The 14,325-nt window shown below is 46.7% G+C and overlaps 1 protein-coding gene across 1 annotated transcript in view; it reads left to right on the forward strand.

Annotated features, from left to right (window-relative positions):
* Positions 1-1,042: 1,042 nt before the first annotated feature.
* The window catches only part of LOC132209765 (UDP-glucose:glycoprotein glucosyltransferase 1-like), a gene marked incomplete at its 5' end in the record, with an annotated part of 83,939 nt that continues 70,656 nt past the window's right edge, over positions 1,043-14,325 (forward strand). The window contains 3 exons of the mRNA XM_059646522.1: positions 1,043-1,146; positions 1,245-1,344; positions 13,522-13,601. Coding sequence (XP_059502505.1) covers positions 1,043-1,146; positions 1,245-1,344; positions 13,522-13,601 — 284 coding nt within the window. The remainder of the gene's footprint in view (positions 1,147-1,244; positions 1,345-13,521; positions 13,602-14,325) is intronic.

Genomic DNA, 14,325 nt, shown 5'->3' on the forward strand with positions numbered 1-14,325 from the left:
TTGACCCACAATTCCATTAGGGAGGAAATTCCAGAGTTGTGATCCAGTGACAGTGAAGGAACAACAATATATTTCCAAGTCAGGGTGGTGAGTGGCTTGGAGGGGAACTTGTAGGTGGTATTCCCATATATCTACTGCCCTTTTCCTTCTAAATGGAAGTGATTGTGGGTTTGGAAGGTGCTGTCTAAGGATCTTTGGTGAATTTCTGCAGTGCATCTTGTAGATAGTACACACTGCAGCTATTGAACGTCAGTAGTGGAGGGAGTGAATGCTTGTGGATGTGGTCCCAATCACAGACTGCTTTGTCCTGGATTGTGTCAAGCTTCTTGAGTTGTTGGAGCTGCACTCATCCAGGCAAGTGGGAAGTAGCCCATCACACTCCTGATTCGCGCCTTGTAAATGGTGGACAAGCTTTAAGGAGTCAGGAGATGAGTTACTCGCCACATATTCCTAGCTTCTGACCTGCTCTTGTAGCCACTGTACTAATGTGGTAAGTACAGTTGAGTTTCTGGTCAATTATAACCCCCAGGATATTGATAGTGGAGGATTTAGTGATGGTGTCACCATTGAATATCAAGGGGTAGTGATTGGATTGACTCTTATTAGTGATAGCCATTGCCCGGCATCTGTGTGGCGTGAATGTCACTTGCCGCTTGTCAGCCCAGCCTGGATATTGTCCAGATCTTGTTGCATGTGAACACAGACTACTTCAGAATCTGAGAACTCACGAATGGTGCTGAACATTGTGCAATCATTGACAAACATCCCCCTTCTGACCTTATGATGCAGAGAAGGTCGTTGATGAAGCAGCTGAAGATGGTTGGGTTGAAGACACTACCCTCAAAGAAATGAAATTGACATCCCTTCAAAATCCCTGCCTTTATCCCACCCACAGATACAGTATTCGGGACTCTTAGAGCAAGCAAAATGTCTTTTATGTGAGGTTGATTAATATCGTCACAAACAGCTATTGAGTCCAGACATATTTACTACCAATTGAATAGGAATAAAACTGGGGAAGAACTGATTTTCTTCCTTTTGTTTTGTCAGTGGAAGTGACCTGCTCATGAAGGTAGATGCACTTTTATCATCAATGCCAAAAATGGAATCCCGGAAGGATGTCAAGTTTCTTCAAAATCAGTTGAGGTAATACCAGATTCAATAGCTGCTCTATTCTTAAATCATGTTGTATTCCTAGCATTTACTGACTTAAAATTTTCAAAATGTTTGTTTTGGATCTGCAGTGTGGTAAAAATAAAACCTCAAGATGGAGTCTTCTATGAAGTGGTGGCTATTGTTGATCCACTAAGCAGGGAGGCACAAAGGATTGCCCCATTGCTATTGGTGAGAATATAAATGTCCTTTCAACGATACACATTGTTGTCAATTTATTTTGAACAAGCATCCACAATTGGCCTGCAATGTGAATTATTAAAGAAAAATGGTTGGCATGTATTCTGCCTGATACAACATAAAACAGTTTCTGAATCTAATATTCTCCTTACCCCAGCCTGAAACAGAAAATCACACAGATATGTCCATATTTAGATTTTTATTAGTTTTTGTTTTGTGCGACTGCGGCTACTGTATTAATGACAGTTCCTAAGAATTGCTGATTTGTAAAAAGTATAGTCACTACAATTTGGTCTTTGCATGGTTTCAGTAAATTTGTGATTAGATTTCTCTTGTAACCTTCTGGATGTTTTTTTCAGACATAAGGACCTCTCAATTCTACTGGACTTTAGCAACCTCACTTAAGACCCTAGAATAATGAGGTGGTAGATGAATTGATGTTGATTTTCCACAGTTTGTTAGGTTTCAGGAAGGTTCCATCCAGACTGGAAAATAGCTAGAAGGGAGGGAGGCAAAAAAACAGGAAACTTATAGGCCAGTTGGCTTGAAATCTGTAATGGTGAAGGTGTTAGAATTCGTCATTAAGGAATTTATAATGTGCACGTGGAAACATTCAAGATAGTTTGGAAGAGTCAGCAAGGTTTTATGAAAGTAAAGCGATAATGGGAACTGCAGATGCTGGAGAATCCAAGATAATAAAGTGTGAAGCTGGATGAACACAGCAGGCCAAGCAACATCTCAGGAGCCCTCTCTGATGAAGGGTCTAAGCCCGAAACGTCAGCTTTTGTGCTCCTGAGATGCTGCTTGGCCTGCTGTGTTCATCCAGCTACACACTTTATTATCTTTTATGAAAGTGAAATCATGTTTACACAAATGAATGGAATTCTTTGAAAGAGTAACATGCACAATCAATAAATGGGAGCCTGTTGAGGTACTGAATGTGGACATGCAGAAGGCTTTGATAAGATGCCACATTAAAAGTTATTACACAAAGTAGAACCTCATGAGATGGTAAATACTGCTGATGCTGGAGCCTGAGATAACACAGTGTGGAGCTGGAGGAACACAGCAAGCCAGGCAGCAACAGAGAATCAGGACAGCTGATGTTTCAGGTTGGGACTCTTCTCCAAAACCTCATGATATATGAGAATACACACGAGCATGTGTAGAAGATTAGCTGGCAGGAGAAAACAGAATATGCAGATTAGCAGGATATGACAAGTGGTCTGTGCTGTTCCATTAACTTCACGATTGATATCAATGAATTTGCTGAAAAGTGAAAGGTTGGTTGACACATGCAGAATGCAGATACTCTGTGAACCGGTCACCGAATCTGTACTTGGTCTCCCTGATATAGAGGACACTGCACTGGGAGCAACGGATGCGATAGATCGGTTTGGATGATGTGCAGGTGTATCTCTGCTGGACCTGGAACGATTGTTTGGGGCCTTGGACAGAGGTGAAGGGAGTGGTGTACGAGCAGGTGTTGCACTTTTTCCAAAAGTTTCAACTCCCCAGCCCACAACACCTCATCTTCACCAGGGACAGCCGGAAATGTTGACTTTCCTTCTCCTCTGATGCTCTGACCTGCTGTACTTAACCAGCCTCACACCTGTAGACTTTTGTCATGCAATGCATCTAGCCTGCTACTAAGCCTGGAGCCACCAAGTCTGCATAGCATTCTTCTAACAAAGCAGACTTACTGGAGATGTAAACAACAGTTTGTTCTGTAACAATATGGCTGTTAGCATCAGAGGAGCAGGAAGGTTGATGTATTGGGTCAGGACCCTTCTGGGGGGAAGGTGGAAGGGAGCTGGGCGAAAATAGAGAGGAGGGGTGGGGCTGGGGAAAGTAGAAAGATGGGTGAGTGTAGGTAGGGAGTGCTCAGTGGGATGGGTGGGGCAGAGAGGTAGGAGAGAAGATGGACAGTGTTGTAACAGGACAAGGAAGCGGGGATGAGAGGGAGGGTTGGACGTGGGATGAGGCCGGAATGGGGAGATTTTAAAACTGGTGAATTCCATGTTTAGGCCATCAAGCCTTAAGCTCCCAAAGTGGAATTTGAGGTGTTCCTCCTCCAGTTTGTGGATGGTGTCATTGTGACGCTGGAGGAGGCCCAGGATGGTCTTGTCATACAGGGAGTGGGAGGGGGAATTAAAATGGTTGGTGACTGGAAGACGTTGTTGTTCGTCATGTACAGAGTGCAGGTGCTCTATGCAACGGCCTCCATGTCTACCTTGGTCTCACTAATATAGAGGAGGCCCTACCAGGAGCAGCGGATACAGTAGGCCAGGTTGATGGATGTGCAGATGAACCCCTGTCTGATATGAAAGCTTTATTTTGGGCCTTGAATGGGGTGTCAGTGCGGGAGATATAGGGACAGATATAGCACTTCCTGTGGTTGCAGAGAAAGGTGCAGGATGTGGTGGGGTTAGTGGGGAGTGTGGAGCAGACAAGGGAGTCACCAAGAGTGCGATGCCTATGAAAGGCAGATAGAGGTGTGGAGGGAAATATCTCTTGGTTGGATTGTAGGTGGCCTACGAAAGGCAAATATTCTGTCTTGGGAGCCTATAGCTCAATGGCCTAAACATGGAATTCAACACTTTTAAAATCTCCCCACCCCCCAGCCTCATCCCACGTCCAACCCTCCCTCTCATTCCCACATCCTTGACCTGACCGGAAGATTGGAGGGAGGCAAATGTTGTTCCTCTTTTCAAGAAAGGGAATAGGGAAATCCCTGGAAATTACAGAACAGTCAGTCTTACGTCTGTGGTCAGCAAGGTTTTGGAAAGAATTCGGAGGGATAGGATTTATGACTATTTGGAAAAGCGTAGCGTGATTAAAGGGAGTCAGCATGGCTTTGTGAGGGGAAGGCCATGCCTTACAAATCTTATTGAGTTCTTTGAGGAAGTCACGAGACAGGTTGATGAGGGTCGAGCAGTGGATGTGGTGTACATGGACTTCAGCAAGGCATTTGATATGTTTCCCCACGGCAGGCACATTCATAAAGTCAGGAGGTATGGGATACAGGGTGATTTGGCTGTCTGGATTCAGAATTGGTTGGCTGACAGGAGGCAGAGAGTGGTTGTAGATGGTAAGTATTCTGCCTGGAGATCAGTGCTGAGCGGTGTCCCACAGGGCTCTGTTCTTGGGCCTCTGTTCTTGTAGTTTTTATAAATGACTTGGATGAGGAGGCTGAGGGGTGGGTTAGTATGTTTGCTGATGACACAAAGGTTGGAGGTGCCATTGATAGTATCGAGGGCTATAGCAGGCTTCAAAGAGACATTGACGGAATGCAGAGCTGGGCTGAGAAATGGCAGATGGAGTTCAACCTGGATAAATGCAAAGTGATGCATTTTGGAAGGTCAAACTTACATGCTGAATATAGGATTAAAGGCAGGATTCTCGGCAGTGTGGAGGAACAGCGGGATCTTGGTGTTCAAGTGCATAGCTCCCTCAAAGTTGCCACCCGAGTGGATAAGGTTGTTAAGAAAGCATATGGTGTTTTGGCTTTCATTAATGGGGGATCGAGTTTAAGAGCCGCGAGGTTATGCTGCAGCTCTACAAAACCCTGGTGAGACCACACTTGGAATATTGTGTCCAGTTCTGGTCACCCTATTATAGGAAAGATGTGGAGGCTTTGGAGAGGGTGCAAAGGAGGTTTACCAGGATGCTGCATGGACTGGAGGGCTTGTCTTATGATGAGAGGTTGACTGAGCTCGGACTTTTCTCTCTGGAGAGAAGGAGGAAGAGAGCTGACCTGATTGAGGTGTACAAGGTAATGAGATGCATGGATAGAGTCGATAGCCAGAGACTTTCCCCCAGGGCAGGATTGACTGCCACGAATGGGTCATAGTTTTAAGGTGTTGGGAGGAAGGTATAGAGGAGACGTCAGAGGGAGGTTCTTCACCCAGAGAATTGTGAGCACATGGAATGCTTTGCCAGTGGTAGTCATGGAAGCAGAGTCACTAGTGACATTGAAGCGGCTGCTGGACATGCACGTGGACAGTAGTGAATTGAGGGGAATGTAGGTGCGGTTATTTTATTTTTGGATTAGGATTATTCCACGGCACAACATCATGGGCTGAAGGGCCTGTACTGTGCTGTACTTTTCTATGACATAACCTGTCCATCCTTTGTTCCACCTTTCCGCACCATCCATCCCACTGACCAATCCCCACCGCTCCCTACTTGCTCTCACCTATCACCATCCCATGTACATTGCCCAACCTCACCCCTCCTCTCTATTTCCCAGCTTCCTTCCCCCTCCCCATTTCTAAAGAAGGGTCCCAACCCAAAACGTCAACCTTCCTGCTCGCCTGATGTTGCCTGGCCTGCTGTGTTCTTCCAGCTCCACACTGTGTTTTCTCTGACTCCAGCATCTGCAGTTCTTACTATCTCTGGATGCTAGCACCTGGCCAGGCATTTCCAGGCCTGTTTATTTGGATGGGTAAGAAAACAAAGTGTGGAGCTGGATGAACACAGCAGACCAAGCAGCATCTCAGGAGCACAAAAGCTGACGTTTCGGGCATAGACCCTTCATCAGAGAGCGGGATGGGGAGAGGGTTCTGGAATAAATATGGAGAGAGAAGGAGGCAGACCGAAAATGGAGAGAAAAGAAGATAGGTAGAGAGGAGAGTATAGGTGAGGAGGTAGGGAGGGGATATGTCAGTTCAGGGAAGAAGGACAGGTCAAGGAGGCGGGATGAGGTGATAGATAGGAAATGGAGCTGCGGCTTGAGGTGGGAGGAAGGGATGGGTGAGAGGAAGAACAGGTTAGGGAAGCGGAGACAGGCTGGGCTGGTTTTGGGATGTCGAGCTGGGCTGGTTTTGTGATGCGGTGGGGGGAGGGGAAGAACTGGGCTGGTGTTGGGATGCAGTGGGGGAAGGGGAGATTTTGAAGCTTGTGAAGTCCACATTGATACCATTGGGCTGCAGGGTTCCCAAGCGGAATATGAGTTGCTGTTCTTGCAACCTTGGCACTGGCCAATGGCATCATTGTGGCACTGCAGGAGGCCCATGATGGACATGTTGTCTGAGGAGTTGGAGGGGGAGTTAAAATGGTTCACGACTGGGAGGTGCAGTTGTTTGTTGCGAACCGAGCGGAGGTGATCTGCAAAGCGGTCCCCAAGCCTCCGCTTGGTTTCCCCAGTGTAGAGGAAGCCACACCGGGTACAATGGATACAATATACCACATTGGCAGATGTGCAGGTGAACATCTGTTTGATATGGAAAATCATCTTGGGGCCTGGGATAGGGGTGAGGGAGGAGGTATGGGGGCAAGTGTAGCACATCCTGCGGTTGCAGGGGAAGGTGCCGGGTGTGGTCGGGTTGGAGGGGAGTGTGAAGCGGACACAGGAGTCGTGGAGAGAGTGGTCTCTCCGGAAGGCAGACAAGGGTGGGGATGGAAAAATGTCTTGGGTGGTGGGTTCGGATTGTAGATGGCGGAAGTGTCGGAGGATGATGTGTTGTTTCCGGAGGTTGGTGGGGTGGTATGTAAGAACGAGGGGGATCCTCTTGGGGCGGTTGTGGCGGGGGCGGGGTGTGAGGGATGTGTTGCGGGAAATGCGGGAGACGCAGTCAAGGGCGTTCTCGACCACTGCGGGGGGAAAGTTGCAGTTCTTGAAGAAAGTGGACATCAGGGATGTGCGGGAATGGAATGCCTCATCCTGGGAGCAGATGCGGCGGAGGCGGAGGAATTGGGAATGGGGCTGGAATTTTTGCAGGATGGTGGGTGGGAGGAAGTGTATTCTAGGTAGCTGTGGGAGTCAGTGGGCTTGAAATGGACATCAGTTTCTAGCTGGTTACCTCAGATGGAGACTGAGAGGTCCAGGAAGGTGAGGGATGTGTTGGAGATGGCCCAGGTGAACTTGAGGTTGGGGTGGAAGGTGTTGGTGAAGAGGATGAACTGTTCGAGCTCCTCTGGGGAGCAAGAGGCGCCGCCGATACAGTCATCAATGTAACGGAGGAAGAGGTGGGGTTTGGGGCCTGTGTAGGTGCGGAAGAGGGACTGTTCCATGTAACCTACAAAGAGGCAGGCATAGCTTGGGCCCATGAGGGTACCCATGGCCACCCCTTTTGTCTGTAGGAAGTGGGAGGAATCGCAAGAGAAGTTGTTGAGGGTGAGGACGAGTTCGGCTAGGTGGATGAGGGTGTCGGTGGAGGGGGATTGGTCGGGTCTGCGGGACAGGAAGAAGTGGAGGGCCTTGAGGCCATCTGCATGAGGAATACAGGTGTATAGGGACTGGACGTCCATGGTGAAAATGAGGTGTTGGGGGGCCAGGGAATTGGAAGTCCTGGAGGAGGTGGAGGGCGTGGGTGGTGTCACGGGCGTAGGTAGTGAGTTCCTGGACCAAAGGGGAGAAAATGGAGTCCAGATAGGTGGAGATGATTTCGGTGGGGCAGGAACAGGCTGAGACAAAGGGTTGACCAGAGCAGGCAGGTTTGTGGATTTTGGGAAGGAGATAGAAACGGGCCGTGTGGGGTTGGGGAACAATGAGGTTGGAGGCTGTGGGTTGAAGGTCCCCTGAGGTGATGAGGTCATGGATGGTGTTGGAGATGATGGTTTGGTGCTCGGGGGTGGAGTCATGATCAAGGGGGCGGTAGGAGGAGGTGTCGGAGAGTTGGCGTTTGGCCTCGGTGATGTAGAGGTCAGTGCGCCATACTACCACTGCGCCTCTCTTGTCTGCGGGTTTGATGGTGAGGTTGGGGTTGGAGCGGAGGGCTGCCCATTCTGCGGGGGAGAGGTTGGTGTGGGTGAGAGGGGTGGAGAGGTTGAGGCGGTTGATGTCTCGACGGCAGTTGGAGATGAAGAGGTCAAGGGATGGTAGAAGGCGTGGGGGTGGTGTCCAGGAAGAGGACTTGGAGGGCAGGTGAAGGGGTCAGTGGAGGGAGGGTTGGGCTCCTGGTTAAAGAAGTAAGCGTGGAGGTGAAGGCAGCAGAAAAACTGCTCAATGTCCAAGCGTGACTGGATTCGTTGATGTGTGGGTGGAGGGGGACAAAGGTGAGCCCCTTACTAAGGACTGACCGTTCGTCCTTAGTCAGTGGGAGGTCTGGGGGGATGGTGAAGATGCGACAGGGCTCAGTGTGGCTGTCTTCTCTGGGGTTGCCAGCTCTGGAGGCTGTGGGCGGAGCGATGTGGTCCTTGTCAGTGCGCAGGGTTCCGTCGGAAGCAGCTGTGGGCGGGGCTCTGTTGGCATCGGCTGTGGGCGGGGCACCGTCGGCGTCAACTGTGTGCGAGGTTCCATCAGCTGTGGGCGGAGCAGAGTGAGCGGCAGCAGCAGCGGTGAGAGTGATTTGTGTGGTGTTGATTCTGGAAGTGGAGGCGGTGACTGCAGCAGCGGTCACGTTCGCGGTCCCGGAAATGGTGTGCCCGGTGGCGGCAGATGTGACATCATTGATGGGGTCACTGGCCGTGTCCTCATGCTCAATGGCGGCAGATACATGGAGGGGGAGGGGCAGGGACAGGCTCGGAATTTGGGAGGTGCAGGAATCCTTTTTAAGGTGGCAGGAGCCAGTGAGTCCAGTAAAGCTGAGTAGAACTGGGTGTTCAGTCTCTGGATCCTGCAGAGGATAAAAAAAAGGAGAGGGTGTGGATCCTGCGGAGGATGAAAAACAGGAGAGGTTGTGATTGCCTTAGGGCTGGCTGCATGAATACTGTCTGTTCCAGTACAGCAGTTTGCAAATTGCAGTGTTCAGCTAGGTTTAACCTTGACTTCCACATTTTGAGCTTTCATTGCTACTCATTATAAAAAAAGGCCAATACTTATGTAACACTCCTAGATGTCGTAGCTCAACTGACTACGAATTTGATGAGGGTTCTGAAGGCGTGATGGATAAATCTTTGGAAGAAACAAAAAATAGATTGGAAAGACTATAAGAAATAGTAAGAGTAGCCATTTGACCCCTTGAGGCTGTTCTGCCACCCACCAAAGTATTTTGTGGAGATGACATAGCAAAATTTTAGATAATTGAGGATAGGATTTATGACCAACTGGAAGAGCATGGCTTGATCAAATACAGTCAACACGGCTTTGTGAGGGGCAGGTCATGCCTCACAAACCTTATCGAGTTCTTTGAGGATGTGACCAGAAAAGTTGATGAGGGTCGAGCTGTGGATGTGGTGTATATGGACTTCAGCAAGGCATTTGATAAGGTTCCCCATGGTAGGCTCATTCAGAAGGTCAGGAGGAATGGGATACAGGAGAACTTAGCTATCTGGATACAGAATTGGCTGGCCAACAGAAGTCAGCGAGTGGTAGTAGAAGGAAAATATTCTGCCTGGAAGTCAGTGGTGAGTGGTGTTCCACAGGGCTCTGTCCTTGGGCCTCTACTGTTTGTAATTTTTATTAATGACTTGGATGAGGGGATTGAAGGATGGGTCAGCAAGTTTGCAGACGACATGAAGGTTGGAGGTGTCGTTGACAGTATAGAGGGCTGTTGTAGGCTGCAGCGGGACATTGACAGGATGCAGAGATGGGCTGAGAGGTGGCAGATGGAGTTCAACCTGGATAAATGCGAGGTGATGCATTTTGGAAGGTCGAATTTGAAAGCTGAGTATAGGATTAAGGATAGGATTCTTGGCAGTGTGGAGGAACAGAGGGATCTTGGTGTGCAGATACATAGATCACTTAAAATGGCCACCCAAGTGGACAGGGTTGTTAAGAAAGCATATGGTGTTTTGGCTTTCATTAACAGGGGGATTGAGTTTAAGAGTCGTGAGATCTTGTTGCAGCTCTATAAAACGTTGGTTAGACCGTACTTGGAATACTGCGCCCAGTTCTGGTCGCCCTATTATAGGAAAGATGTGGACGCTTTGGAGAGGGTTCAGAGGAGATTTACCAGGATGCTGCCTGGACTGGAGGGCTTATCTTATGAAGAGAGGTTGACTGAGCTCAGACTTTTTTCATTGGAGAAAAGGAAGAGGAGAGGGGACCTAATTGAGGTATACAAGATAATGAGAGGCATAGATAGAGTTGATAGCCAGAAACTGTTTCCCAGGGCAGAAAAGGCGTAACACGAGGGGTCATAGTTTTAAGCTGGTTGGAGGAAAGTATAGAGGGGATGTCAGAGGCAGGTTCTTTACACAGAGAGTTGTGAGAGCATGGAATGCGTTGCCAGCTGCAGTTGTGGAAGCAAGGTCATTGGGGACATTTAAGAGACTGCTGGACATGCATATGGTCACAGAAATTTGAGGGTGCATACATGAGGATCAATGGTCGGCACAACATCGTGGGCTGAAGGGCCTGTTCTGTGCTGTACTGTTCTATGTTCTATGTTCTATATTCAGATGCAGCCTGGAATTAAGAAGTCTAATAGGATGATATATTTTATTGCAAGACAAATTGAACATAAAAGCAAGGACGCTATACTTCGGTTATACAGAATGTATACATTTTGAATACTGTGTACAGTTTGAGTCTCCTTGGTTAAGGAAGGATGTAGAAACATTGCAGATTGCTCAGAGGAAGTTTACCAGATTGATACCATGAAAAAGTAGATTGTCTTTTGAGCAACATTGGAGAGGGCTTGTTTAAAATTGAGAGTTTAGAAGAGCAAAGGGTGACATGAAGTTTGAACAATTCTGATCAAACTTGGTGGAACTGACAAGGTGGAAGTGGAAAGGATGTTTCCTCTTGCAGGTCAGCCTAGAAAGGCAGCACGGTGGCTCAGTGGTTAGCACTACTGCTTCAAAGTGCTACAGACCTGGGTTCAATCCTTTGGGCAACTGTCTGTAGAGTTTACACATTCTCACTGTCTGTGGGTTTCCACTGGGTGCTCCAGTTTCCGCCAACAGTTCAAAGATATGCAGGTTAAGTGGACTGGCCATGCTAAATTGCCCATGGTGTCCAGGGGTGTCTAAATTAGGTGGATTAGCCATGAGAAATGCAGAGTTACAGGGAAAGATTAGAGGATTTGGCCTGAGTGGGATGCTCTTCAGAGGGGCAGTGTGGACTTGTTGGGCTGATTGGTCTGTTTCCACACTGTAGAAATTCTGTGAATGTAGAACTAGGAGACACTGTTTGAAAATTAAGAGTCATCATTGTAGACCAGAGATGAGGAATTTTTTTTTCTAGAATGTTGCACAGCTTTTGATGTCTCAGCCTCAGAAGGCTGTGGAGTCACGGTTTTTGAAAATTTTCAAGATAGAGACATTGAAGTCAAAGGTTCAGGAGTAAATGGGAATGTGGTGTTCGCACCACAAACAGATCAGCCATTATCCTACTACATAGCTGAGCAGTCTTGAAAATTGGAATGGCTTACCTCTGCTCCTTTCATGTGTTAAAATTTTAACAATAGTAGACACCAAGCATATTCTTCAGTTGAACAAGACTGAGATGGTAGGGCCTAGTGGACAAAAGGGAGTCAATAGAACTTGCTGTTCATTCTGAAGTCTGATAGCCTGTCTTATCTTTGTGAAATACCATTGGAGCACCTCATACAATAACTGACCTAATTGCATTGTTAAGTTGCACCCTCAAAGTGAGGACATTTACATGCCTAGAGGAAGGTAATTTGAGGTGAAAATGTAATGCATCATTTTCACGTTTAAGAGCTTTTAATAAAGATGAGCATTTGACTCGTGCTCAGTTATTCATTTGGTATTCTAGAGGTCTGTAGAAGTTTAATATTTTCTAAGGTGTGAATTAGATTGAAAAATGCATCAGTTTTGAGAAGTTATACTATTTTAGAAGTAATAGAGCAAGGGGATTATTGTCAGTTAAAAAGACAATTTTCCCAAGTGACAAATTCTGTTTTCACTGCACTGTTTCAGCAGTGGTGTTTAAAATCTTACAGAACGGGAAGAAGCGATGTGATCCATTATGCCTGGTCTTTAAGCAATCCACATAAAACGCACCCAAAGTCTTTGCCCATAACTTTGACATTTTCCCATTCCAATGGTTTTTACCATTGAATTCCCTCCCAGTAACCTTTTGGAGAGCGTGTTCCACATGGTGAAAATCACTGCATTTAAGAAGTCTCCTTTCTTGCCAGGGTTCTCAGGCTGGAGGTAGTTACAAAGATTTGGAAGGTCCATTTGAAAGTGAGACTGGGAATTTTAATCTAGGTATTGTCAGACCAGAAGCTAATGTGGATCAGTGAGTGGAAGGGTTGAGGAACGGATGCTTTTGATGCAAGTTATGTAGTAAGCACAGAATTTTGAATGAGCTTAAATGCATGGATTTGGTAGTATGGGGGTGTGGATGGGAGAATGTGATGAGTATGCGTAATGTGCCAGTTAAGGGACTATTAGAGTCATTATGTCCAGAGACAGCAAAGGCCTGAGTGAGGATTTCAGCAGTGGATGAAGGTTCCTGAATTAGTTTAACAGACCAGTAGAAATAGACAGGAGTAGGCCATTTAGTCCCTCAATCTGACCTGCCATTCAAAAGGATCATGTTAATCCAACATCTAGCTGTGGATCTGAAGCCTGGGTACAGATGCATGAGACATGAAAGGTAGAAGTGGGTGGATATGTTGATGGAATCAGTATGAGGTCATGGCTCATCCTGAGGTCAGATGCAGCACCAAAGTTGTGAATGGTCTGGTGAAACACAGTGGTATGGCAGACAAACCGTGTAGGTGAGGCCAAGCGTGGCCTGAAGGCCCACAAACAAGTCCCACCTGCTTCAGAGATAACAAGGTGTAGAACTGGATGAACACAGCAGGCCAAGGAGCATCAGAGGAGCAGGAAGGCTGACATTTTGGGCCTAGACCCTTCTTCAGAAAGGTCTAGGCGCAAAACGTCAGCCTTCCTCCTCCTCTGATGCTGTTTGCCCTGCTGTGTTCATCCAGCTCTACACCTCGTTATCTCATATTCTCCAGCATCTGCAGTTCCTGCTACCACCTGCTTCAGAGGTGTGTTACAACAATCTAAACAAATTGATTAAGAAATATCTTGCTGATGATCAGTCAGGCCTTTAGGTGCTTGTGCTTGGATCAGATTTGTAGCTCTAAAGCATTTACAACAGAAATATCTGGCAGAATCCGAACCTTTTGTGGGATATGTAGATGACTGTCCATTGCAAAATTTCATGAAATGTAAATAGGTAGACAAAAATTTTTCTTTTCATTGTACAAAATGTGAAGCTAAGACTGTAATTTGATCTAGTATCTTTGCCTGTCACAAAATGCACTTCATGAAACATTATAGTATTTGTTTTTCATTCAGGTCTTCAATCTGGTGATCAATATGAAGATGAACTTGTTCATGAACTGCAGGCCCAAACTCTCGGAATTGCCTTTGAAGAGGTAAGAAATACTTGTAAGTCACTTTTGCCACTGTGAGAAATGACATTGTGTTAATACCCTGGTTGAGTAGTTAATTCATCATTATCTCATAAATTGCTTGTTTATAGTAGCAAACTGCAAATTAAATCACACTGAGTAAGTTTACTTCAGCCAGAGTAATCCTTTACTGTACAGGAGGCCATTTAACCATCCAAGTTCGTGCCCACAACTCTGCGGCAAAATCCGGTCAGTCCAACTTGTGTGCTTGAATCCTGTACCTCTGCGTGTTTATTTCCTTCAATTGCCTATCCATTTTCCTTTCCAAATCATTGATTATTTCTACTTCCAACCCCTTGAATGGTGAGTTCCAAATCATTACCCGTCATTGTAAAAAAAATTCCTTGTCGCTTCCTTTTATACACTCGCAGGATGTGGTGGCACTGGCTGAGCGAGCATTTATTGAATGCATTTTGACAAAATCGCAGAAAGTTAGTATGCATTTACAACAAGTAATCAGGAAAGCTAATAGAATGATATGGTTTACTGTGAGGAGAATTAAATGTAAGAATAGGGAGATTATGCTTCAGTAATTCGGAGCACTGTTGAGACTACATCTGGAGTACCAGATAGGATATGATGTTATTGGAAGCAGTTCAGGGAAGGTTTGCTAGTTTAATGCCTGGAATGAGCAGATTGCTTTACAAGGAAAGCTAGAAAGGTAGACTGATATCGTGTGGCATTTGGG

The sequence above is a fragment of the Stegostoma tigrinum genome, chromosome 6 (genome assembly GCF_030684315.1).
Source record: "Stegostoma tigrinum isolate sSteTig4 chromosome 6, sSteTig4.hap1, whole genome shotgun sequence".
Lineage (NCBI taxonomy): Eukaryota > Metazoa > Chordata > Chondrichthyes > Orectolobiformes > Stegostomatidae > Stegostoma > Stegostoma tigrinum.